The sequence below is a fragment of the Phacochoerus africanus genome, chromosome 2, assembly GCF_016906955.1.
Source record: "Phacochoerus africanus isolate WHEZ1 chromosome 2, ROS_Pafr_v1, whole genome shotgun sequence".
Taxonomy (NCBI): domain Eukaryota; kingdom Metazoa; phylum Chordata; class Mammalia; order Artiodactyla; family Suidae; genus Phacochoerus; species Phacochoerus africanus.
In genome coordinates, this window is record NC_062545.1 from 44,314,593 (window position 1) to 44,340,801 (window position 26,209).

General features: G+C 41.3%; 1 protein-coding gene across 1 annotated transcript in view; it reads right to left on the minus strand.

The window, feature by feature from the left end:
* Positions 1-25,792, minus strand: part of DCBLD1 (discoidin, CUB and LCCL domain containing 1) — a 77,702-nt gene extending 51,910 nt beyond the window's left edge. The window contains exons 1-2 of the mRNA XM_047759745.1: positions 25,582-25,792; positions 2,608-2,820 (exon numbers count right to left, since the gene is read on the minus strand). Coding sequence (XP_047615701.1) covers positions 2,608-2,820; positions 25,582-25,693 — 325 coding nt within the window. The 5' untranslated portion in view covers positions 25,694-25,792. The remainder of the gene's footprint in view (positions 1-2,607; positions 2,821-25,581) is intronic.
* Between the last annotated feature and the right edge of the window lie 417 nt (positions 25,793-26,209).

The following is a 26,209-nucleotide window of genomic DNA, read 5'->3' on the forward strand; positions in this document are numbered from 1 at the left end:
TTCCCATTATATTCCTTTTATTGCTAATTTCTGTTATTTGCTGGATTTGCCTTAACATGACTGATCAGGGAAGCTTTATTTATTTATTTTGTCTTTTTAGGGACACACCCACGGCATATGGAGGTTTCTAGGCTTGGGGTCAAATCAGAGCTGTATCTGGTGGCCTACACCACAGCCACACCAATGCAGGATCCCAGCCATGTTTAACCTACACCACTGCACATGGCAATGCTGGATCCTTAGCCCACTGAGCGAGGCCAGGGATTGAACCGGCATCCTCATGGATACTAGTCAGGTTAGTTAATCACTAAGCCATGATGGGAATTTTTAAAGTAGCCTTAAAAATTCTGAGCATCATTAAATATTTTACCTTAAGAACATCCCAACCCAAAATATTAACTACACTTGCTGGATGATGTAACACTGGGCTGGTCCACCCGGGAAGGGTGATGATGTGCTGTGAGTTTTTTGGGTGTTGGGACTGGAAGAGGAAGAAACATGTGGAAAGGGATGTCTTGGAGCTATAAAGAGACAGACATAAATTTTCCTTTCAGCCCTTAACTAGCTGTGTAATCTTTAGCATGTTCATTAAAAACAAACAAAAAAAAAACCAAAAAACCAAAACTCACCATGCCTCAGTTTCCCTATTTATAAAAAAGAGTTAATATTTACTTTGCAGGGTGGATATAAGGATTCTAGCGAAATCTAAGAGAATCTGTGTAAGGGCCAAGCATGTGCCTGGCGTACAATGACTATGTTTATTTCCATAATGAGCATAAATTTTGTTTTTAAAAGACAAACATAACTATGTAGGAAAAATTTAAATAGGAAAATGAACTTCCTGGGCTTTCTTGAAGTTCATCGCAATTCATTACTCACTTCTTAGTGAAGAGTCTAGTCTTGAATATTCAAGAAGCTAGAAACTGGACTAGAGTGCCTGAGGCAGACCATGATCACCCTGTAATCCAGCTTCTAAAACATAGTTAATCCCATGCTCTCCCTCCTTCCTGTATACTTCTGAATATACATCAAAGACATAGAGCAAACGCCCTGGTGTGGGAAAGCCATATCCATTCTCCTCCAGTCCTGGTGCAGGATGACTTGCTTCCCAGCCTCTGAGCTGAGAGAGACCCAGAGCAACAGAGATGATTATGCGGATGCTCTGTCAGCAGGTGGATTTAACTGCTCATTTTCCAGGAAAGTAAATGCTTCCCCAGAGAGACCAGTGTCGAAAAATGCTGGCCCTGCAGCACTTACCCTCACATTTCACACTGGGGCTCTGACACTCAATACCCTCCCTGGAATCTGCAGGAAGTGTCCTGGCTAATGAGGGGCTCCCTGAAGAGTGCCTCCATAAATTAACACACATTCAATTATCAGAGCTACTCAGCAGTAAGTGTTCCCAGGGGCTTTAAGCGGCCGGGATTCTCATTTTCCCCACTGGAGTCAAACTGGAGTTAAAAAGTTGTGACCCACTCTATGAAATCAACCACCTTTACTCTGTCAGAGTGATTTAACCATCATTAAAAGAGAGATACTATTCCCAGGGGTCCAGCCTCTGTGGGGGCTAGGTAAGTTCAGACCTCTGAGCGGTCTCAGGGCTGGTCTGGGCTTCCACGCTGGGAGGAGGCCCCACACTGGAGAAGTGGAGTCTCTGGCTACAAAAGTAAAGGCAGCCTTGAAAGCTGTGTGTTGGAGAGAAATGGCCTGTAGAACTAGCAGGCAGACAGGGTTTTGCTTAAAACTAGCATCATTTTTGGAGTTGTAGGCACCAAGAGACTCAGGAAATCTCTAAAGAATCTCATATTATGTAAAAGTCTTTGTTTCCAAATTGTCTAAACCCAAGCTGTTTCCTTAAGCTGCGGATTGTAGGGTCACTGTTAATGGTGATTTCAGACACCTCTGTGCTAACTGCACATACCAAAGCACAAAAAGCTTAATTTCAAAGGTTCCTCTGGCAATTGTCCTTTGCACTTGCCATTCGCCTACCCAGAAAACCGATCCCAGACACGCCACTTAGGTCTCTGCTCAAATGTCCTCTTACTGGAGAAAGCTTCCTCACCATCCCATTTGAAGCAGCCCAAACACACTCAGAACCAGACTCGGTATCACCTTAGGACGACTTATTTCCTAATTCCTTATTTTTCCTTCTAACTACCTCTCATATTACAGATGCATCTGCTTGTTTGTTTTCTACCTGCCCCTCCACCAATATAAGTGCCACGAAAGGAGAACATTGTTTTTTCACTGCTCTATCCCGCTCAATCTGCCACGGAACGATTACACACACGATCACTTTTCAATAAATACCTGTCACACGCATGAATGACCTATAGATGTTTTAGCCACATGCCATACATCTCCAATTCTTTTCCTGGCAAGATATAAAGTCAAACTAAGCTCCTCAGACCCACACAAGGCTAACGCTAAGCTCTCCTCAAATGTCTTTGTTGCAGTATATGAAGCAAATATATCCATGTGAGCTACCCTGAGAGTAGGTTTCTCTTCTGATCTTCCCAGGCTGTAACACTAATGCACACACCACTTGCCTCCTCCTCAGATTTCACGTTTTCCCACACTCACAGCAACCTACATCTTTTTTCTTACCATATTGGTCAGAAGAGCTAGTGAAGAGAAGGTAGTCAGAAGCACAGGTCTGGGATTCAATATCCAAATCTCCCAACCTCAGGATCAGTCTCTTCCCTTTCGGTACTGTGATCGTCTTTTCACAAACAGTGTGATTGGGGTAAGTCCCTGGATAATTCTTAGATGTCATCGTGCCACTGTCCTTATAGGTCACTATGTGCCCACAGCCATCACCTGTTAAAAAGGATACCACAAGTAAGTGAAATTAATTCTCGACGAGGAGTGAGAAAATACAGTATAATCGTCACCTTATATATTTTATTTCTTCTATGAAGAGAGAAGGAAAAGCTAAAAAATAAAAAGATTGAATTATTAAACTATCTATTATTTCAGGTTATCTCATCTTTTGCTTCTCGGTTTCATCTTCTGAACGCTGCTAATCACGATGTTTCACAGATTAGCATGGAAAACCCTTGCTGTTTCCAACACATCATTTAATCAAATAATCATCTATCCATCTACCCACCCACACCCTCACAGTAGGCCCTGGGCACTCACACATTTGCCACATGTGGTTTTGTCTATTTGCAAGCCAATGGCACGAAATAATTTGCAATGAAGAAAGGAGTACTGCTCACTTTGGAGGTTATTGTTCTGTCTCAAAGGGATAAGGTATGCAAAATGCTCCTCATAGAACCTGAGGCTTCTGCTGAGAGGACTCTGTTTAAAGAGTTTGTCATTCAGGGAGTTCCCATCCTGTAGGAAGGGAAGTGGTGTAGGTTGCAGATGCACTTGGATCCAGCATTGTTGTGGCTGTGGTATAGGCCAGCAGCTACAGTTCCAATTCAACCCCTAGCCTGGGAACCTCCATATGCCTTGGCCCTAAAAAGACACACACACACACACACACACACACACACACACACGCACGCACGCACGCAAAAGTATGTCATTCAGGAGTTCCCGTCATGGTGCCGTGGTTAACGAATCCGACTAGGAACCATGAGGTGCGGGTTCGATCCCTGGCCTTGCTCAGTGGGTTAACGATCCGGCATTGCTGTGAGCTGTGGTGTGGGTTGCAGACGCGGCTCAGATCCCGTGTTGCTGTGGCGTAGGCTGGCAGCTACAGCTCCGATTAGACCCCTAGCGTGGGAACCTCCATATGGCACGGGAGCGGCCCTAGAAAAGGCAAAAAGACAAAAAAAAAAAAGTAGGTCATTCAGCTGGAGATTAACAATCACTCAACATTCATATCTCAGGTAATGACAGTCACAGATGTAAAGGTTCCTGATAGACTTAGGATGTATCATTAGTCAAAGATCTACTGTTATTAAGTGCTTGCCACATACTGGACATGGCAATGCTGGAAACACATGAAACCAGCAATGGCTACTTACTACTCAGAGTGAAAGGAGGGACGGTCACGTGTTCATATAATTATAGTACAAGGTGCCCTGTGCCACATCGCGAGCAAAAGGTCAAAGAGCTCCAGAGAGAATCTATTTCAGTGAATTATCACTACTTCACTAAAACAAATTTTAAGATTTTTCTGAATAGGAAACAATCAACTGACCAACAGGTTGCTCTGCTAAATTACAGTGACCAAGTATATCACTCAGATATTTAACAGCACACACAACTGGGTGGGCTGCAAGGTTAAAGAGCAAACATTGCATTTAAAGTACAAAATACCAGAGTTCCTGTTGTGGCTCAGTGAAAACGAATCTGACTAGTATCCATGAAGACACAGGTTCAATCGCTGGCCTCGATCAGTGGGTTAAGGATCCGGTGTTGCTATGAGCTATGGGGTAGGCTGCAGATGTGGGTCGGATCTGGTGTGGCTATGGTATAGACCAGCAGCTGTAGCTCCAATTTGGACCCCTAGCCTAGGAACCCCCATATGCCGAAAGCGCGGCCCTAAAAAGATAAAAGATGAAAGAAAGACAGACTGACCAACCCATGGTTAGTATGGCTTCAGAGAAAGCTGGAGGGAGAGAAAGCAGAGGTCTGTTGGAGAAGGAACTCTCTGAGGTGGTAGAGGGCCCTGGTACCCCAAAGCCTCTATGGAGAAGCCCCAACTTGGGGATCCCAGGAATCTGAAACCCAAAGTGGCCTTCTTCCATCTCCAGCCTATTCCCTGCAAGACAAGGATCCACCAGAGTCTTCCTTTATTTTACTTTCTTCTTGCCCTGAGGCCTGCAGCCCAAAAGACGATGGAGGCCTAGTTAAAATCAGGCATGGGGAGAACTGCACAGTATCCAAAATCAGCAGCCAACCTCTAGGGAAGGAACCACCTATTATGCAGAAACTCTCATAAGATTCCAAGCCGTGAGGCTGGACTGGGGGAGAGCTGACCTCAAGAATCAACGGGTTAGAGAGTACCAGAGGGGAATATAGACGGCAGAGATAAAACTACTCTGAAACCGGAAGGCCCAGACAGAAGAAGTTGTGGAATTTATACAATAGGCAATTGGGGCCCACAGAGGGTTTGAAAAGGGAGATAATGAAGAGGTATTTGAAAAAGACTTGATATGAGAACTAGAATGCAGAAAAATCTGCATCAGAAGAGTAGCAGGAGGGCTAGGAATGAGGTAGCTGGAATTGGAAGGGAAAGAAAAACAGGGGGTAGTTCACAAGAAAAAAAATAAACAGACTCGGGTTTTGGCTAATGACAGTGAGAAAGACAAGAACATTGAGATTTTGAGTCCAGAAATGACTGGAGCACTGAGGCTAAGATGATGGAAAAGGAAGCCTGGAGGGCAAGCAGGTTGGAAACAAAGGTTATAAGTTTGGTTCTTAAGTTTGGGGTGATTGCTCTAGTTCTTGCTCTCTCTGGCAGTAAGTGCCAAATTGTTGAGAATTAAATGAAAACTACACCCGGGTAATATGTATTGTGCAGAAGCACACAGTGTCCAGGCTTTCAATTTAAAATCTGAATTGTCCACCTGCTTTTAAAAGCTTCGGTTAAAAAAAAAAAATCCAATTTATACTTTCTCTTGGAAATTGGAAAACATGGCAACCGTACCAGCAGCTGCTCTCCGATACAGTGGCTGCCCCTTTAAAGGAGACAAAGGCCTTAGGGCCCCCCCCCCCCCCGCCCCCCGGTCCTGATAATTCACTTCTAAGACTTGTCTCACCTTAGGAGACAAGTGATGCTCATCGATTTGGAGCATCACTCGATTTTATCATGTGATTTGGAGCACTCTGATGAAACAGCACCAGGGTAACTAGTGTAAAATTAGGCATATAAATATACACATAACGAACCCTTGCTAAACCACCAAAATATCACCTGGTCAAACAAATGGCTCTTTTCTTACTACTAAGAAATTCTGCTTCTATAAGAGAGAAATGAGGTCTTTTTGCAAAAAAAAAAAAAAAAAAAAAAACAAAAAACCCACAGCTAGATTTAAAATGAGGATGAATTACCTGTGAATCAGCCTATACATGATTATTGCATTCTAATCTTTTTTAAGTGACATGTCATGACAATGGGATTTTCAAGGAAAATCCCAGGGTGTGACTTTTATTCAACCCTGTAATTATGCTTCTTTCCAACACCTTCTACTCTAAAGCCTCAGAGGAAACATTTCACCCAGTGACGCTGGCAGAGGAAGCAGGCAGAGGAAGCAGGTTTAAGTTTTTAACACTTCCATCGTTCCTTTACTTGGGAGACCTGTGCCTCCTCAGGAAAGTCTCCCTTTTCCATAAACTATCAGAATGAAACTAGGTCTCTGTTCTGCCACAAAAACTGAAAGGAACTGCTGAGTTCTAACTAATTAAAAAGCAAACTGTCATCAGAATCTGCCAATTTCACTCTTGCCTACAGAAGGCCATTTATGGAGTTTTCTGTGGCAAGCACTAATACAATACACTTATTCCACAGGTATTAACGATATCAGGAATTTTCTTTTTGTCTTTTTCAGGCTGCACTCACTGCATATGGAAGTTCCCAGGCTAGGGGTTGAATTGGAGCTGTAGCAACGCCAGATCTGAGCCACGTCTGCAACCTACACCACAGCTCACAGCAAAGCCAGATCCTTAACCCACTGCCAGAGGGCAGGGGGTCGAACCCACGTCCTCATGGATACTAGTCCGGTTGGTTACCACTGAGCAACAAGAGGAACTCACCGGGAATTTTCAACCTATTGTTTTTCCACGGTTTTGATGACTTCAAAGGATTATACATAGTTAACATACTATATTATATAACTGGAAGTTGCTAAGAGAGTAGATTAAATGTCCTCACCACAAAAAGGAAACCGTAATTATGTTAGATGATAACAGTGTTAGCAAATGCTATAGTGTTAAACAAATTTGAAATACATAAATGTATAAAACCAATGCATTGTATACTTAAACTTACACAATGTCACATGTCAACTATATCTCAATAAAGCTAGAGGGGAGTGGGGAAAGAACTAGAAATATGCCAAAAGGGAAATGGAAAACTGCTAGGGAAAGAAAATGAGTATGGGATCATATATCAAATAAGGCAGATACATGCAAATGAAAACAACAGAGTCACACTGTTCCCATGACTGCATCCTAACAGTCTTGTAGCTTAACTCAAAGCCCATCTCTAATTAAGAACCACGGGTAAGAAAGACAAGATTTAAAAATCTATCAGTTTGGAGTTCCCATCATGGCTCAGCGGAAATGAATCCTACTAGGAACCACAAGGTTGCGGTTCGATCCCTAGCCTCTCTCAGTGGATTAAGGATTCCGAGGTGATGTGAGCTGCGGTGTAGGTTGCAGATGCGGTGGCTCGGATCCCAAGTTGCTGTGGCTGTGGTATAGGCCGGCAGCTGCAGCTCCGATTAGACCCCTAGCCTGGGTACCTCCATATGTCACAAGTGCAAAAAAACAAAAAAACAAAAAAACAACAACTATCAGTTCATGTCCATATGTACCATGTCAACATCAGTATTGTGGTTGTGATATTATACTATACAGCATCTGTCTGTGTTATTTATTACAATTGCCTGTGATCTATGATTACCTGAGGGTAAAAATTTTACTTAAAAATTGAAGAAAAAAAAAAACAAACCCTGTCAGTCTGGTTAAATTTGGCTGAGGGGGTGAAAATGAAAGGGCTTTTATTTTCTATTTTATACTTTTCCATACTATTTGGATTTTGTGATTCTGCATGTTTCTTCTATTTAAATTATTATTATCATTTTTGCTTTTTAGGGCTGCACACACGGCATATGGAAGTTCCCAGGCTAGTGTCAAATTGGAGCAGCAGCTGCCAGCCTACACCACAGCCACAGCAATGCAGCTGCAACCTACACCACAGCTCAAGGCAACGCTGGATCCTTAACCCACTGAGTAAGGCCAAGGATTGAACCTGCACCCTCATGGATACTAGTTAAGTTATTTCTGCTGAGCCACAAAGGGAACTCCCTTTAAATTATTTTTAAAGTATTTATACAAGTTTGCATTGAAAAGACCTATATGGAATGACAGTCAATAAAGAGGCCATTTTTCTCCTAAAATCTCTGTACAAATCCATTCACCAAGTTCTCACCTTTGTCAAGGAGCATGCGGTATTGAGTTTTAGGAGGTTCACAATGTATGCCCCAGTTTAAAGGTGAGAAAATACAATATATTTTCCTTAAGTCTACTCAACCAATGGTAGAGCCCAGATGACAATTCCCAGATGGTCTAATTCTAGGATTTTAAAAACACTTTTGCCTTACCTCTTTATCTGATCTTGTAACACATGTATATTTGTGTTTAATCTTGGAAAACCACCTACCCTGCTGCCCTATCAGACTTTTCTTTAGATATTTTCACAATATTCATCTATTAAAACAAGAAGCTCCCTGATAAGATGTAGCTTATCTTGCAAGGGTCACAAATAAATGGAAGACCATTGGGTAGAAGGTCAAGAAAGAACTCTAAAATGAATGGATCTGGAAGGTTACCATCTAAATGACACTAAAATGAATGTATCTGGCAGGTTACCATCCATACTGATGGATCTCTGAAGTGAGACAAACAGATATAACATGTCTCCTGAGAGGATAAAAGTTACTATACTACAAAGCTATGATAATCAAAACAGTGTGGTACTGAAGTTCCCCTAGTGGTGGCACAGCAGGTTAAGGACCTGACATTGTAATTGCTGTGGCTCTAGTCACAGCTGTGGTATGGGTTTGATCCTTGGCCCTGGAACTTCTGCATGTTGTAGGCCTGGCCAAAAAGAAAAAAGAAACAAAACAAAACAAAAACCAGTACGGTACTGGCACAGAAACAGATATATAGATCAATGGAACAGGAGAGAAAGCCCAGGAATAAACTCATACACTTAAAGTCAATCTATGACAAAGGAGGCAAGAATATACAATGGAGAAAAGACAGTCTCTTCTATAAATGGTGCTCTGAAAACTGGACAGCTATATGTAACAGAATGAAATTAGAACATTCTCTAATATTGCACACAAAAGTAACCTTAAAATGGATTAAAGACCTAAATGTAAGATAGGATACTATAAAACTCCTAGAGGAAAACATAGGCAGAACAGTCTTTGACATAAATTCCAACACTATCTTTTTGGATCCATCAGCTAGAATAATAGACACAAGCAAAAGCAAAAATCAACAAATGGGACCTAATCAAACTTAAAAGTTTTTTATAGCAAAGAAATCATCAACAAAATGAAAAGACAACATATGAAATGGGAGAAAATATTTGCCAACAATGCAACCAACCCAAGGGCTTAATTTCCAAACATACAAACTGCTTATACAGCTCAATATCAAAACCAACAACCCAATCAAAAAATGAAAACACTGGAGTTCCCTTTGTGGCATGGTGGAAACAAGTCCAACTAGGAACCATGAGGTTGCGGGTTCAATTTCTGGCCTAAGGAGGTTAAGGATCTGGTGCTGCCATGAGCTGTGCCATAGGTCACAGATGCAGCTCAGATCTGATGTGTTTGTGGTGTAGGCCAGCAGGTGTAGCTCTGATTGGACCCCTAGCCTGGGAACTTTCATATGCCACGGGTGCAGCCCTAAAAACCAAAAAAGCAAAAAAAAAAAAAGAACAACAAAAACCCAGGAAAGAAAAGAAAACACCTAAATAGACATATAGATGGCCAAGAGGCACATGAAAAGAAGCTCAACATTGCTAATTACTAGAGAAATGCAAATGAAAACTACTATGAAGTACCACCTCGTACTAGTCAGAATGGCCATCATCAGAAAGCCTACAAATAATAAATATTAGAGAGGGTGTGGAGACAAAAGACCCCTCCTACATTGTTACTGGGAATGTCAAATTCATGCAACCACTATGAGGAACAGTATAGAGGTTCCTTAAGAAACTAAAAATAGAACTATCATATGATCAAGCAATCTCACTCCTGGGCATGGATCTAAAAAAAACCCATAATTCGAAAAGATATATGCACCCCAATGTTCATTGCAGTAAAACAGCCAAGACATGGAAACACTTAAATGTCCATCAACAGAGGACTGGATAAAGACAATGTGGTACATATACAAAGTGGAATATTATTTGGCCATAAAAAAGAATGAAATAATGCCATTTACACTTATATGGATGGACCTAGTGATTATCATATTAGGTAAAGGCAGAGACAAACATCACATGACATCACTTATATGTGGAATCTAAAAAATGCTGTAAGAACTTATTTACAAAACAGAAAGAGACTAATAGACATAGAAAACAATCTTACAGTTACCAAAGGGAAAAGGACAGTAGGGATAAATTGGGAATTTGGGATTAACAGATACATAGTACTATATATAATAAACAACAAAGACAGAATCTATAGAATAAGGAACTATATTTGCTATCTTATAATAACCTATAATGGAAAAGAATCTAAAAAAAAATATACATATATATAACTGAATCACTTTGCTGTACACCTAAATTAACCATACTCAATTTAAAAAATGAAGTTGGATTTGCGAATGTAATTTTAATAAATACAGATGCCAATTTAAAAAAAGATAATTAGGGTATTAAATAATATCAGGAGAGTATTATTCATTTTGTGTGATAATAGTATTGAGGTTATGTAAAAAAAAGTCTTTTTTGAAGTTCCTGCTGTGGCACACAGGATTAAGTATCCAGCGTTGTCTCTGAGGTGGCACAGGTTTGAACCCTAGCCCTGTGCAGTGGGTTAAGGATCTGGTGTTGCTGCAGCTGTGGCATAGGTCTCACTATGGGTCATATTCGGAATTTCCACACGCCGCAGGTGCAGCCATTAAAAAAAAAAAAAGGAAAAAGAAAATGTCTTTTTTCTTAGAGATGCCTACTGACATATGCAGGGCTGAAATGACGTCATGACATGATGTCTGGGACTTATAAAATTCTTTAGCAAAAAAGGAAAGGAAGAAAATAAATGAAAAAGATGGGGAAATGTGGATGGTTACTATAGCTGGATAATGAGGGTTCACGGGTTTGTTTGTTTTAATTAAAATGAAAAGAAATAAAGGTCAACCTTGAAGAGAAAAAAAAATAACAATCTTGGTTTTATAATTAAGCTCCCAATGGTGTTGGGAGGACTGAAGGGCAGTGAGCCACGGTGATGCTGCAGTGGGAAGGGCAGGGATACTGAACTGCCACCTACCATCAAGGGGGGACTGTGGAAAGATGGGGAAAGGCAGAAGCTTTGCCACAAGGAATCTACTCTTCAAAAGTGGCTACCATACAAAGTTCATCTTTTTCTTCCTTTGAACTGTAATTTAATTGCCAAAGCACATGATGACTAAACTATGTATCATTTCCTCCTCTGCTGAGACTGAAAGCTTCTCCCTTTGTAGAATATTTGAAGGCTGGTTGGTCCATGATGGGCCAAAATCCTGGCGTTTGCTTAGAGCCACAACTGGTGAGACTGACCAACCACCTCTTTAAAACAACTTACAAAAACTGCATGTATGAAGCTCAGATTCTGAAAAACATGTAAGTACTCACTAATATTTTATAATTCCCCAAGTGATCTCCACCCTGAATTTAAGCATTTTAATTCTGAGCACTTGAAAGCAATGTAAATTAGAGGAGTCAGACTATGATATTTCCAAGAAAACTGATGGAAAAGTGAAAGCCATGTTTTAGCAGACTAATTTTAAAACAAATATGAAGCACATACATAGATAAGAAGAAAAAAGGATTCAAGTGTTAATTTTTATGCTGTGGGATCAGAAAGTGATTTTTTTCCATTTTACTTTTTTTCTGAATTTTCTACAATATGAATACATTATATATAAACCAGAAAAATAATAGAATGAAAGTCCCCTAATGTTCTCTGTAACATTAAAGTCTAATTTCACATTAGTCTTGAGGTATACAAACTGGAAGAAGTCTCTGCAAACCACATACCCAAATTGTTGTTACAAACTTAACACCTTGGAACTTAGTAACAGGTAGTTCCCATCTGAAGCAGTTCACAGTCAAGGGGAGAAAGAGGCAAGCTCACAAGTAATTCCTGAGAGTAGAGAGTCCAAAAACCAGATGTGGACTCCCTATCTCTTCTCCAAATGTCTGAAATGAATGGATGTGTCCCTACCTTTCAGCCTTTTACACCAGCTGTGTGGGAAGTGTGGTATTTCTACATAAGCTTAAAACAAATCCCAGATGCTTGTCTACACAAGCCAACCATTTATTTAGTCTACTCTAATTCCAGACACTAAGAAAAGAAAACAATAACTTCCTTAAAAGACTATTTCCCTCTGATAAGAAAACATGTTCCACTAACAACAAAGAGAAATTAAGATATATCTGGTATGGACTAAGTTCCGCAACAGTACCAAGAATGATTTAGAATTTGAAAAAAATTTTTTACCTGAACTCTACTTGCTGGAAAATTTTTTGGATAAAGTAAAACTACTAGTGCAAAAATACTTTTAAGATTAATTATTAAGTAGTCCACAGACAAATGAGCAGCCCTCAAACTTGTTTTATTATGCCCCATAGACTATACATTTTTTTTCAGTACAACGTAAGTACACATGCATATACCCACATAAATGACAAAGTCTAATGTTATAATACCTTTTATTATACATAATGCACTGTAATATTTCCTATTCTATTTATTTTTTGTTGTTGTTGTTTAATTTAAAGCATGCTGGTTGTGCCAAATGAACTGACTGTATCCCTCACGAATAGGCTACAAGCTGCAATTTGGGAAACAGTGCTCTAAGTTACCAAGATTGAAATCATTTCTAGAAACACAATTTCATTACAGTTGTACCCTTGCTCTTCCTACTATTCAAGTTACAACAGGTCTCAACACATACACTATCACCTGTGTGTGGGTGTGAGAAAATTTCTTCCCATGTCTGAAATCAGGTGAGCTCTTGATGACTACAATCTTTTCAACCACAAAAGGGAGCTTGCAATTATTACAGAGCTCTTGGTCTGATTATAAAAGGCGAACAGCTTTCCCCAGCTAGGACTAAGTTCACTGTTAGCCATACTCCCCTATACATTTTGTCCTTCTTCAGTTGTGCTTAACTTTTTTACCTTATGTGTTGCCTGGAAAGGAAGGGAAGAACAAGGGCAGGAGAGCCTTGTTAGTCTGCGTGAGAATAAAAAGAGTAAAACAGCAGTTATGATGGTAAAACTTCAGGTGTTCAAAATCTTCAGTTTTCCTGAAAGGAAAATGTATACTGTGCTGAAAGTCACAGCTATAGAAAAGAAACACACAGCCACAGTCTGCAGAACTCTACAGAATCTCTTTAAACTTCCATCATACCACATATAAAATAGGTGCTAAAGATATAACAATCTAATGAAGATGATACTTTTGTCCCAGCCAATGAAAAGCATAAGCAAAATAAGAGGAAACACAAGGGACTTACTGTCAAAAATCTCTCATGTAAACACAACACAATGCTTCCTATTAGCTAAAAAATCACTTAAATCAATTCATGAAAAGTTCATGAAAATTAAATCACTTCAAGTGGTCCTATCCAAGAGTCCCTACATAATTGGAGACTATTTCCATCAGTGTGCAAAGATGTCAATAATTTTAACATTAACCTATTAAAAAGCATCACAGGAGTTCCCGTTTTGGCTCAGTGGGTTAAGAACCTGACTGTGAGGATGTGAGTTCAATCCCTGGCCTCAACTCAGTGGGTTAAGGATCCAGCATTGCCCAAAGCTGCAGCATAGGTTGCAGATACAACTCAGATTCAATGTTGCTCTGGCTGTGGTATAGGCTGGCAGCTGCAGCTCTGATTCGACCCCTAGCTGGGAAACTTCCATATGCCACTGGTGCAGCCATAAAAAGAAAAAAAAATTTTTTAAATTAAAAGCATCATTTATGCCTAATGGAAATATAAAGCTCAAAACCTAGTTTCATACTATTCTTTAATGTGCTATCAGCAAGATCAGTGAAAACTCTATAGTTCTTGGTCACTCTCCAGTCTTGTGACTCCTACAAAAAGGAAAAAAGAATGCGGAAAGGGTTGTGGATGTCGGGGAAGAGGGTTTGCACATGTACTATTTTTCTAATTTCATAAACCATTTCCATATACTTGGGAGGTAACAGACCACAATGGTCATCAATTCATCATCTGTAATATAGAGACAGTACCCAACTCACAAGGTTATCACAGCATTAAGTGATATAAAGCCACATATAAAGCACTGAGCATAGAGGCCAGCATACAGCGAGAATTCAATGTATTTTAATAACTATATTTTTATTTTAAAATACTACACATACTAAAGCGTCAAGAATATTGCTTTGTGGAGTTTCCTTCACGGCTCAGCGGTTAATGATCCCAGAACCCAAGTAGGATCCAGGAGGATGTGGGTTTGATCCCTGGCCTTGCTCAGTGGGTAAGGATCCAGCATTGCCTTGAGCTGTGGTATAGATTGCAGACGCAGCTTGGATCCCATGTTGCTGTGGCTGTGGTGTAGGCCAGCAGCTATAGCTCCAATTCAACCCCTAGCCTGGGAACTTCCATATGTCATGGGTGCAGCCTTAAAAAGCCAAAAAAAAAATATATATATATATATATATTGTTTTGAATTAGCTGGTTTCATCCAAATTCCATCACTAATTGGCTCTATGAGCCTAAGAAGTTACCTATTTTGTATTAATTTTCCTCATCTTCAAAATGACCAACAAAAACTGGGCATGGTAAAAACGAAGGAGGCTTGTATGTTTAAGTGCTTGAAACTGCTGCAAAGTCTACCTGGAAGATGTACCTAGGGCCCACTACCTGTTAGGTCAGCACCTCTCAAAGTAGGCACTGTGGATCCTCAGTCCTAGAAGGTGACAAAGAGGTTACCCTCTTGTCTCCAAAAAAGAGCTGCAAGGCAAATAAGCTTCCAGAATCCTGTCTTTTTCTTTACCACGGGACATCTCAAAGCCCTTGTAGTGCATATGAAGCTCTAGCAGCAGAGGCAGTCTGTAATATTTCCAGGAAACTCTGCTCAGTGAGCACCTACTGGATGTAACATTCTGTGGAACACACTGACCAGCTCCTGGGCTAGGCTCATAAAGGGGGGACACACAGATCCCTGAATGAGGCTGCTGGGATAAAAGATCAGATGTGGAGAGGTGAATTTTGGCCTTTAGAGTTCTAAAAATGACACTGATATTGTAATATATGACTGATAGCCAAAAGCAAGACTTCCCACCGTTGTTATTAAGTTACAAGTGCTTAAGTTACAAGGGGACTCGCAACAGGCTGGACACATTGTTTGAGAGAAGCATCTTAATTTCACAGATGAAAATGACAACAACACTTGTTTGAATAGCAAAACAAGTCTGATGACTGTTTTATCCCTGATGAAGAGATGCTCAGGATAAGGAAGCTGGAGAAAAGTGGCTGCTGATCTTTACTGATAACGTCAGGGTGCTGAGGTAGTATCCATTGTGCAGTCACGAAAGCTGAGGATAAATGTGAGCAGTTCTTCCCCTCTCTGCAATACCTTGTATTTTCTAAACTTGGATCCATGTTAAATATGCATGTCACCAATATCCACATAAAGCATAACTGCATATTGACTTTTCTCTCTGGTATCGAAAAATTCTAACACCATCAAGTACAGACAAAGTTCGTCTGAGTTTTAAAAACTAAAACTGTGGATAAACAACAAGGTCCTCTGTACAGCACAGGAACTGTATTCAATATCCTATGATAGATCACAATGAAAAAGAATATGAAGGGAGTTCCCATCGTGGCGCAGTGGTTAACGAATCTGACTAGGAACCATGAGGTTGCGGGTTCGGTTCCTGCCCTTGCTCAGTGGGTTAATGATCCGGCGTTGCCGTGAGCTGTGGTGTAGGTTTCAGACGCGGCTCGGATCCCATGTTGCTGTGGCTCTGGCGTAGGCCGCAGCTACAGCTCCGATTCGACCCCTACCCCGGGAACCTCCATATGCCGTGGGAGCGGCCCAAGAAACAGCTAAAAAGACAAAAAAAAATAAAAAGAACATGAAGAAGAATGTCTATATATATGAATTGCTTTGATGTACAGCAGAAATTAACACTGTAAATCAACTATGTCAATAAAACTTTTTAAAAAGTTAAAACTATAAACATTTCACTCTTGCACCTGCATACACACAGGTGCTTTCACTTTGACAGATTTTTTTTTTTAATAAGAACCAAAAAGTTGGGAACAGGAAAACTATAAAATTAGTTGTGAAAGGGTTCTTATCAATACTTTGCATTTACCACCATTTATTGTAAAAGGTGACAGATACTGAGTGTTCTAAGGGACTTTATATTAGCTTACTTAATCTCTAGGACAATCACATTTGATGGATATTATTACTTTCTTTTTCAAAAATTTTGAAACATTTCATACACACACATCCACATAGCTGTACATAAAGAATAATCTTGGAGTTCCCATTGTGACTCAGCAGTAACAAACCTGACTAGTGTCAATGAGGATGCAGGTTTGATCCCCGGCCTTGCTCAGTGGGTTAAGGATCCAGCATTGCCATGAGCTGCAGTATAGGTCGCAGATACAGCTGGGATCCCACGTTGCTGTGGCTGTGGCTCCAATTTTATCCCTACCCTAGGAACTTCCACATGCTGCAGGTGTGGTACTTAAAAAAAAAAAAAAAAAGAGTAATCTCTCAAACATACAAGTATATACCCACATAGCTCTAAGACAGGGCATTTCCAACGCAGCCCAAGAGGCCCACAGCACCCTTTCTCCATCATGTGTCCCTCCCATTATCCTTGTTCTATATGTGAAGGAGTTGAGGCTCTGAGAAGTTGAGTAACTCAGCCTCAGTGGCTGGGCTGGCATCTGAACTGCACCTGTCCATGGTTCCAGAGATCATGGAACTTAGGCACTGAGGCTGCAATTGCTGAAGTCTCCCATTTCAGAGATGAGGAGACTGAGGCAGAGTGATTCAAGACACTGCCTAAGATCATAATACTAAGAGGCACAACTGGTGCTAAAACTGATGTTACAATTATTTACTCATAATCCTACTCCTAAGTCTCAAAATTAACATGAGGAAAATAACCATGTTTAACTCACGGTTTCTTATAAAACTTATGAGAAATTCCACCTCTTTTTTAATCATTTAAGTAAGCACTTTTTACTAGAATTATTAAATAGTCTGAAAAGTGACTGTTACACTTCCCACGAAGGTTGTTCTCTTTGCTTAGCACTGATGTAAGTCCTAAAAGATGCTTTGAAAATGAAGCTTTTTCAGTAGATTAAAGTGCTGCTTCTCAAACTTTGGCGTGCACAGCAGCTGTCTGGAGATCTTGCCAATATTCAGGACCTGAAATTTCTGCAAGTCCAAAACTCTCTTGGTAATGACCATTCTGCTGGTCCTTTTAAGATATCTTCTGAGTAGCAAGAGACTTAAAGGGGCCTCATTACTAATGGGGATCTTGCAGTGGATCTTTTTAAAAATGAAAAATCCTTGAGATAGCAGTTTTGTATGGTTTCACCTTTATTATCTATTCCTAGAATTGGAACACATCTATATCTTCAATTCTCTGAATTTCATCTATCCATCCAGGACAGACAATGATAAATTTCAGGATTTATATTTAAGCCAGAGTGACATTTCTGACACCTGGACAGGAGTGTCAATTTAGGAATTACTTGATCATATGATAGAAAATACACAAATAGAATAAGAAGGTTTATGGGAACATATATGTATGTACCACATATAAGAAAAAAGCAACTGATGTTTACTGACCAGAAAACAGCAAATCTCAGTTGGGAAGGAGATGGCATTTTATCATACACCTAATGATATGCAAAACATGAGGGTTGAGAGGAAAAAAAAAAACTTTATAAAACCCATGTTGCACTGTCCTGAAAACTGTAGTCTTTGCACATTCTGTATTTTGCATGGTGCAATAAAAGCACATGTTGAGCTACTAACTGGGAGTTTTAAAGGTCTTAATATTTCTGTGGCAAATGTAATCATCTCTCAGAGAAGCCAAAGGCTATTAACTAAAAACTTTATTGCATAAATAACCCCCTGAAATTGTAGTCCTCCAAGACTTCTTTTCTTGACCTTGATTTCACCTGGATGAATGGCCCTTGAAGATGAGGAGCAAGAAACCCCTCTAGGGCATTGAGAATTGTAGGACATGCACCTGAGTCCTCCTTTAGGCACATAAAGTGAACTTACCTGGGGTAAATGATTCAACCTCTCTGAATCTCAATTCCTTCAATAGCGCTCAGAGTTGGGATTAAATTAAAATGCAAAAAGTTTGTCATAAAAATACATATATAAAAGTAAGGTTTTAAAATTTAATTTACATAATATCTGGGCAAGCACCAATGATCAGCGGATGCTTAAACCACTGACTGAACTGTTGATGGGGCAGAGTAGCTTTTAGTGACCAAAAGACTATTATCCCATAGACTACTTGTAGGTCATAGGGGAAAAGGCAACTTTATAATGGAAGGATCAAGTTGTCACTTCCTGAAGTCACTGATCATACTTAGCACCATTCAATGTAAGACAATGATAACCTATGAATCTTGTTGTGATACAATTAGCAGTACCTGGCACCTTTGAGGTACTTTTATCAGATACACTTAACCTGAATCTAATCAAACCTGGAGGTCTAACTGTAGGTTTATATTTTGGGGGATTGTGCAAGTAAAAGACACACTACTCAGAAGCAGTTAGTCTAATTTAGGATGTAAGCTGTGTCACCAGAAAATTTAACCTACTTTCCCTGCAGGAAAATAAAATGTATGTGGATGGGGACCAGTGATAGATTAAAAGTGACTTAAGAGATATAATAACTAACTGCCATGTGTGGACTCTGCCTGCATCCTTGTTCAAACAAAACAATAGCCAAAAGACATGTTTAGGTTAACTGGGGAAATATGATGAGTATTAGATGACACTAAGATAATACTGTTAATATTTTAGGCATGCTCAAGGCATCGTGGTAATGTAAGAAAATGGCAACAGATACAAGTGAAATACTCAGGGGAGAAATACCATGGAGTCTTTAAATATATTTTAAACACCTCAGGAGAAAAACTGTTAAAAATCTTGACAAATTAAAATTTTAACAAATAATACAGCACAGTAACTGAAGCAAAGAGGATTAAAGAGGAAAAAGAAGTTGGGAAAAAAAGAAAAAAAATTCCTAACCAAAAAGCAGGAGGGTCTCGAAGATTTTTTAGACCTTTTTGAGCGAGCACCAACCAACAGCAGATACAGGGCTATTTCTCTGGCTGTAGAGTTAGGTGACCTTCTATTTTAGACTCCTGGCAAAGCAGGGGCTTTCTGGAGCGGGGGGCGGCGGGGAGAAGGCAAATCTCCTTTTTTGGGCCACATCTGTGGCATGCAGAAATTCCCTGGCCAGGGATGAACCAGAGCCACAGCAGCAACCTGAGCCGTAGCAGTGACAATTGCTGGATCCTTAACCTGCTGAGCCACAAGGAACTCCAAAAAAAGGCACATCTTGGTCCCTGTAATTCTCATAAGTGGCCTCCATTCTAAACTCCTCGGATTTGGAGTAATTCAATGAACAGAACTCATGATCCAGGGATCTCATGGGCTATAAAGCCTCAAAAGTTTCTTTCCTTGGACTGACATCAACACAGTTCAATATGAGGTAAACCTACTCTGTCAAAAGCAATAAAAAAGCTGAAGTAAATCCACTCAGCCACTTAAAAATGAGAACCACAAAGATATTTACCTATTTTTCCCTGTAGGAAATTTTATGCACTGGCACTTTGAATTTAACTAGACTTCATAACCTTTAATATCTACTGATCTTGATAATGTCAGAAATAATAGTGAAATAAAGTTTTTTTCTTTTTCCTTTTTGCAGAAACAGACTTCTCCATAAAAACCATTTACCTGCAACCTCTAGGTATATCCACTAAACACTCTCGATCACGCAACGGAGCCATATAAAACGTAAATGACCATATGCAAGCATATACAAGACAAAGATATTTCTGCAAACATGGGGTATTAGAACTCTCAAGGAGACAGTTCATGAAAGCTAGATTAATAAACAGAAATGGCATTAAACAGTCAAGGCATACATGACTACGTGGCTACATCCACTGTTAAGGTCACAAATGGCTAAACACTGTCCACAAGTGATCTTTGAGGTGAAGCAGACCCCGGATACCCTCAATGTATAAGCACCTGCAGATCTTAGGGGACTGCTGACTCCCCTGGTTCAACTTGGTAAAGCACCCTCTTCTGTCGGGATTGCCGGCACCTACCTCACGGCAGTTTCCCAGTGGTGCCTGGGAAAGAAGTCTCTCAGATTCCCAACCCTTTTCAGAGTTGAATCTAGTTATTTTCTTGAATATATGTATGGCATGTCTAAAGATACCACAACAGTTGAGTATGCAATCTCTGTTTAAAACACTTTCATGACTATTTCCCGTCACCTCATTCTCTGAAACCTCAGCCACAGCGTTCATGCACTGACTCAGGAAACAGTTATCTGGAGCCTGTTATCAGCCAGGCACTGTACTCAGTGCTGGTGGTAAATAAAATGGCTCTATTCCACCCCTGCTCTCATGGATCTTAGACTTTCCTCCTTTCTCCCACCCCTCTCCCCATAAAAAACAAAGAAACAAACCTGTCCTCTTCAACTCCCACCAAAAGGCAAATTTGGCAGTTGGTTCCGGATTCAGGATACTAGGACTCACAAAATTTATTTCCACATTGGTTTAGAAATTGCCATGTGGTTTTTTTTCCCCTCATCAGTGAAGTCTCTCCCACTCCCCCACCCGGAAGGCAAACGACTATTTTTAAAAATGAACATCTGGAAGATGACATCAGAATGACTCTTCGTTGCAAGAAGGCACAATTACTCCATCGCCAACAACAACAACAAAAACAACAAAACCCTGAAAGTCCGACAATAGTTTTCCTTTCATCTTCAATGCCTGACTTTGAATATACCAGAATGGGTTCCTCTACTTTTAAATCTATAGTCTCAAACTTTTTGTTTACAAACAGCAGTTGGACTTGACATACAACTTCACTACTTAGTCTTGATCAGGTTTTGATTCTCAACAAGAGTCAGCTCTGAGTCTTTTTTTTTTTTTTTTCTTTCTTTCCTTTTAGGGCTGCACCTGCGGTATACAGAAGTTCCCAGGCTAGGGTTGAGTTGGAGTTGCAGCTGCCAGCCTACACCACAGTCACAGCATCATGCAACCTATCCTGCAGCTCATGGCAATGTCAGATCTGTAACCCAGAGAGGGGGGCCAGGGATCAAACCCGCATCCTCCTGAATACTATGTCGGGTTCTTAACCCACTCAGCCACAATGGGAACTCCCAACTCTGAGTCTTTAACAACAGGGCAGGAACTGTGTTTTCAGTGCCTTCTCACCTCAACCTCTGTAAGCACCACTGGCCACTCTTCAAGTCACAAAGCTTCTCATGGACCTGATATTCTCACAGTGGAGAGACATACAAGGCAGAAAAGTATAAATTATATACTCTCTTGGAAGAAGGTAAATGCTCTAGAGAAAACTGCAAGGGGGGTGGAAAGAGGGTTACAGGTGGTTAGGGCAGTTCTTCCTAAGAAGACAACATCTGAACAAAGACTGAAGGAGAAGGGAGTCATGTGAATATCTGGGAGGAGTCTGTTCCAGGCAGAGGGAACAGCACATGCAAAGGCTCTGAGTAGAAGGGTGCTTGATATCATTAATAGGAAGAAGGCCAGTATGCTGGGAATATGGGGGAGTGTGGTAGAGAATGAGGTCTAAGAGGCAATGGGGGAGGTAGGACAAAGGGGTCCCCATATATTTGTCAAACAGTAATAATTAGTAAGATAGCTGGCATTTATTGAACTCTTTGTGCTAAGTGCAATTCCAGACAGGTTTCGTGTATTATCTCCCTAAAAATTCAAAACAACTGGTTGCCCTAACATACAGAGAGCTGACTTTATGCTTTAGGACACCCATAGCAGTAAGTTCAAACTCTATTGGAAATATTTCCCTGAACAATTTCTTTTCCCCCCCGCCTTAACATGACTAAAACTCTTGCTAAATGCTACAATTAAGTTCCTCATGCATCTTAAAAAATAAAAATGTAATTTCTTATGTCAGATGTCTTGCTTATTTCCATGCTGTGGTTTTTAAGATGATTTTCAAGTCTGTTTCAGTGCCATAATGTTAAAGGATTCAACTTATGAAAAGCTATTAAGTACAGTTTGGGACATTATTCAGAGTCCAAATTCTGCTTTAATAACATCCTTTGATGTGTTTAATGAATCCTTTATCACAACTTTCTTTTCTGAACTATATGGTATAACAACGTTTCAGAGTGTTAGTTACAAATTATATCTACTACAAATTACACCTACTGGTACACATCTTTCTGTTGTACTTGCATTTAAAAGGCATCCTTGCACGCAGAAATAAGCATGCCAAGAGTGCTGTGCTTGCTAAACAAAATTAATTAGTGGAAGCACCAGATGTATACCTTCATAAAGAACTTTGGTAGACTCTTTATTACTTAGTTTTCACTAATTAGGAGATAATTTGAAAATAGCTCCTAAATACAAAGAGATTCTTCAGTTCAACTCAAAAAAACATGTATTGAGCCCTTTGGTCAGGTGCTATGAGGATAAAGATAATCCCAGGTGCTGCCATCAGGAAGTGACAGTCTACTAGGCTGACCGAATCACAGATCTTCAAGATGAAGGAAAGTGTGGGGTGAGGTCACAACTGATGCAGGCGGCACCAGAATAAACTTGTGCTTACTTTTTAAAAAGCCACTCACATAAAACATCAGATATCAGCTGTCCTCTGTCAAACCAAATATAAAGGCATGATGACTTAAAAAACAGGACTTTTCAAAAGTCAAAAGTTAAAGAGTTGGATGGAATTTTTAAATCAATTTTTATGTATCCAATTCTATGCTTAGAAGTTTCCTCAGAGATTAACTGCTTATTTTTATCCTTCTAATACCTAAACCCCAAGGAGGAACTCTTTAATATGCATTTCTAAATATTTTTGTGAAGAGGGATTTTTAGTATCAATTCCTCACATGAATTAAAGGTATTTCATTCCACAAAACTTATAATCAAGGTAATAAGACTTAAGCACAGGCCTATGTATTTATACAAAATTAAATCAATACTAATGACCAACTTACAGGTAAGATTATGTAAGGTCAAAAATCAAGTGAAACAATTTGTGTAAATATCTAACTTTAGTTAAGTGGGTTCAGAGGAGCAGGGCATAAGGAATGGAAATCAGCCCAAACTCTGCTCATCAAGCCCTACGTTGGCTGTGAATACAGGAAGAATGGATTGTTCTGGAAATAAAATTGCTCAAAAACACCATATAGGCAAGCAGCAGCCCTACAAAGGAACCAGGATAGCTCCATGGGGCCCAGACTCTGACTTTAAAAGTTTGAAGAATTTCATTGAATGGGCTTTTAAATATTCAGATTAATTTATCCCATTTGTTTCCTGAAACACAACACAATGAATAAAAGTCAATTGTCCATGACAGACAGTAGTAGCACTTTATCATAACCCTCACATTATCAGATGTTTCCACCATCTCAAAGATGATCTGAATCAGAATCACCTGTGGGAACTTTTTAAAAGTACATATTTCCAGACCCCACCCATTGGACACTCTGATTCACAATGTGGGGCTGGGGCTTTATAATGCGTCTGGACAGTGTGGTGATCAGGCAGGATGAGGAGCCAAGAAGTACCACATTAAGCTGCCTCTAAGAATGATGAGGGTAAAACGTAACAAATGGTGCCTTCTCACCAAACCCAGACTGTTAGGCTAAGCCTATCCTCTTACGTTCCTAATGTTGAGAGCACTAGTATCACTTATGACCACCATCCAACTACATATCCAGTAGCATATCTCAAAACCTAAAGTGGGAGTGCATGCTTAAATTTATGGAAGCTTGAAAAAGAAGAGACCAAGGGCTAACTGGAAAAATCACACAGATGTGAGATATACTCAAAAACCATTGATCATGCCTCTTCACTCAAGAGGTGTCAAAACTCAAGTCTCTAGGAGATTTTTCCCAGTAAATGTGCCAAATCTAAGTTTTACTACTTCTGATTGAATATTTAACATCCTAAATATATAGGATGCTTCATGGAAACATGACAACATCTTTTTCCAACAATCATGTGCAGTCAAGTCTCAAATTTGAAGCTCTAAGAATCCAAGCAATCACACTTCTTCCCAGAGAACTACTCTATAAAGCACTCAGTTAACAGCCTGGATGCATGAAACTTCACTGGGGAAAAAATGGAGGACAGTTTCCGCCAGATTAGTACAGACACATATATAGGTGGCTCTATTCATAGATGTACAATATTGAAGGTGCATCTTCAAACAGTGACTTGAGAAACATTTTTTAAGTGCTTAAAAGATCCATATCAAAATCCTACATATTTAATAAAAGCATACATATTTATCAATATTTTACGAAACGTCTAGCATTCTGCTACAGTGCCAAAACATTTTGTCTAAACTGCTTTTTTTTTTTTTTTCTTTTCCTAACAAATCGGTATGGAGGCTAATTTAGGAAGCACTACCAACATCTTGAGCATCAATGTTTCAGACTGGAAACGGATACATGGTTCAGGGGGAAAAATGGCAGCATTTGGCTTAGTTTTGATTTTTGTCTCATTAGAAGGCACGGGGCGGGGGAGGGGAGGCAGTCGAAATATTCTGGATAAATGCACTGCCATTCAGTAACCTCCGTTGTAGAGGGGCAAAAGTAGGGGAGGAGGGAAACAAGAACTGAAAACCCAGCACAAAGCTACCCCTTGCGATCAATAAAGAATTAAAACGATCTGCCTACGGCTGGTAAAACGGCTTACTGCTTTCATCTGGTGGATTTACCTCAGTAAACTCGACTGTGGACTAATTAGGTCCAACTTGAAACCAAGGACCAGGTCCATAGAAAGATCAGCCTAGTCGGGAGCTGATTCGCTCAAATGCCCAAGAAGGAACCGAGCCACAGGGTTCCGATTTGGGGCGCGAGCAGCTCACTCGTGGGAGGCGGCGCGGTGGGGCTGCTGGCTTCCCCGGCCGACCTCGGGAAATCATTTCCCGACCACTCAGTGCAAGCCGCAAACGCACACGCTAGGATTCCAGCCGCGCAGGGGCGAGAGGCGACCGGGACGGCCCGGCGGCCCCAAGTGCTAGGCAGCTCTGTCAAAAGGAGGCTAGGACTCCGGTACAGGACTCTCGCCTAAGGCGGCCGGGGTCGTCAGCTCGCACCCCCTAGGCCAAGTCACTTCTCCGGGGGGCGGCGGAGTCAGGAAGCCTGGAAACTAAATGAGAGGGGCTGCAAAGGAGAGGGCGGGGAGGAGGCGCCAAGTTGACCCTCCTGTTTGGGGGCTAAGGAGTAAGTTTGGTGGGGAGCAGTCAGAGCGCAGTAACTTATTTTATACTCGAACTGCTGCCGCCCAGAGAGAGCCGGACTCCACAGGGCGCAAGCGGCTACTCCGACTTCCTCCCGCGCGCTGTCCCTACAGGCCCAGCCCGCCGCCCGCCGGACGCGCTCCACTCACCCAACTCCTCCGCCTGCAACCAGAGCGGCGCGGAGACCGCGAGCAGCAGAGCCAAGAAGCCCCGCCGGGCAGCCCCCGCCGTCGCGCAGCCGCCACGGGCGCCGGCCACCATGGCCCTGCCGGGCGCCACCTTGGCAGGCTCCGTTTCCCTTCGGCGCGCGCAGCACCGCCGCCGCCGCCCGGGCCGGGCCGCCTCCTCCGCGGCCAAGCGCGGCGCCGGGACTGGGCGCAGCCGCGGGACGGCACCGAATCTCATTGGGGCGGCCCGGGGCCCAGCCCGGCAGGGGCGTCTCCCGCTCCGCCCTGCTAGCCAGCCCCCGAGGAGGAAGTCGCTCCCGGGCCGCGGCTGGCCGCCAGGGCGGAGGCGTACCGGGCGCCGTCTGCGCTCCCCTCTAAGTACCCGGCGCTCGCTGCTTCACTCCTCCCTTTTCCTCGCCCCTTCTCCCCCAGTGCACGTGAACCTGGGAGCCAGGAGGACTCCTGGCCTTCAGACCTGTCCGGAGCTGCCTGGGTCTTCCCCAGAGTGCTTGAGCGCGTGGTGAGCGCGCCAGAAAGGCTACTCTCCTCCAGGGCTTTGGCATACCCTTGACAGTAGCACTGGGGAACTCGAAATACTGTCACCATAGGA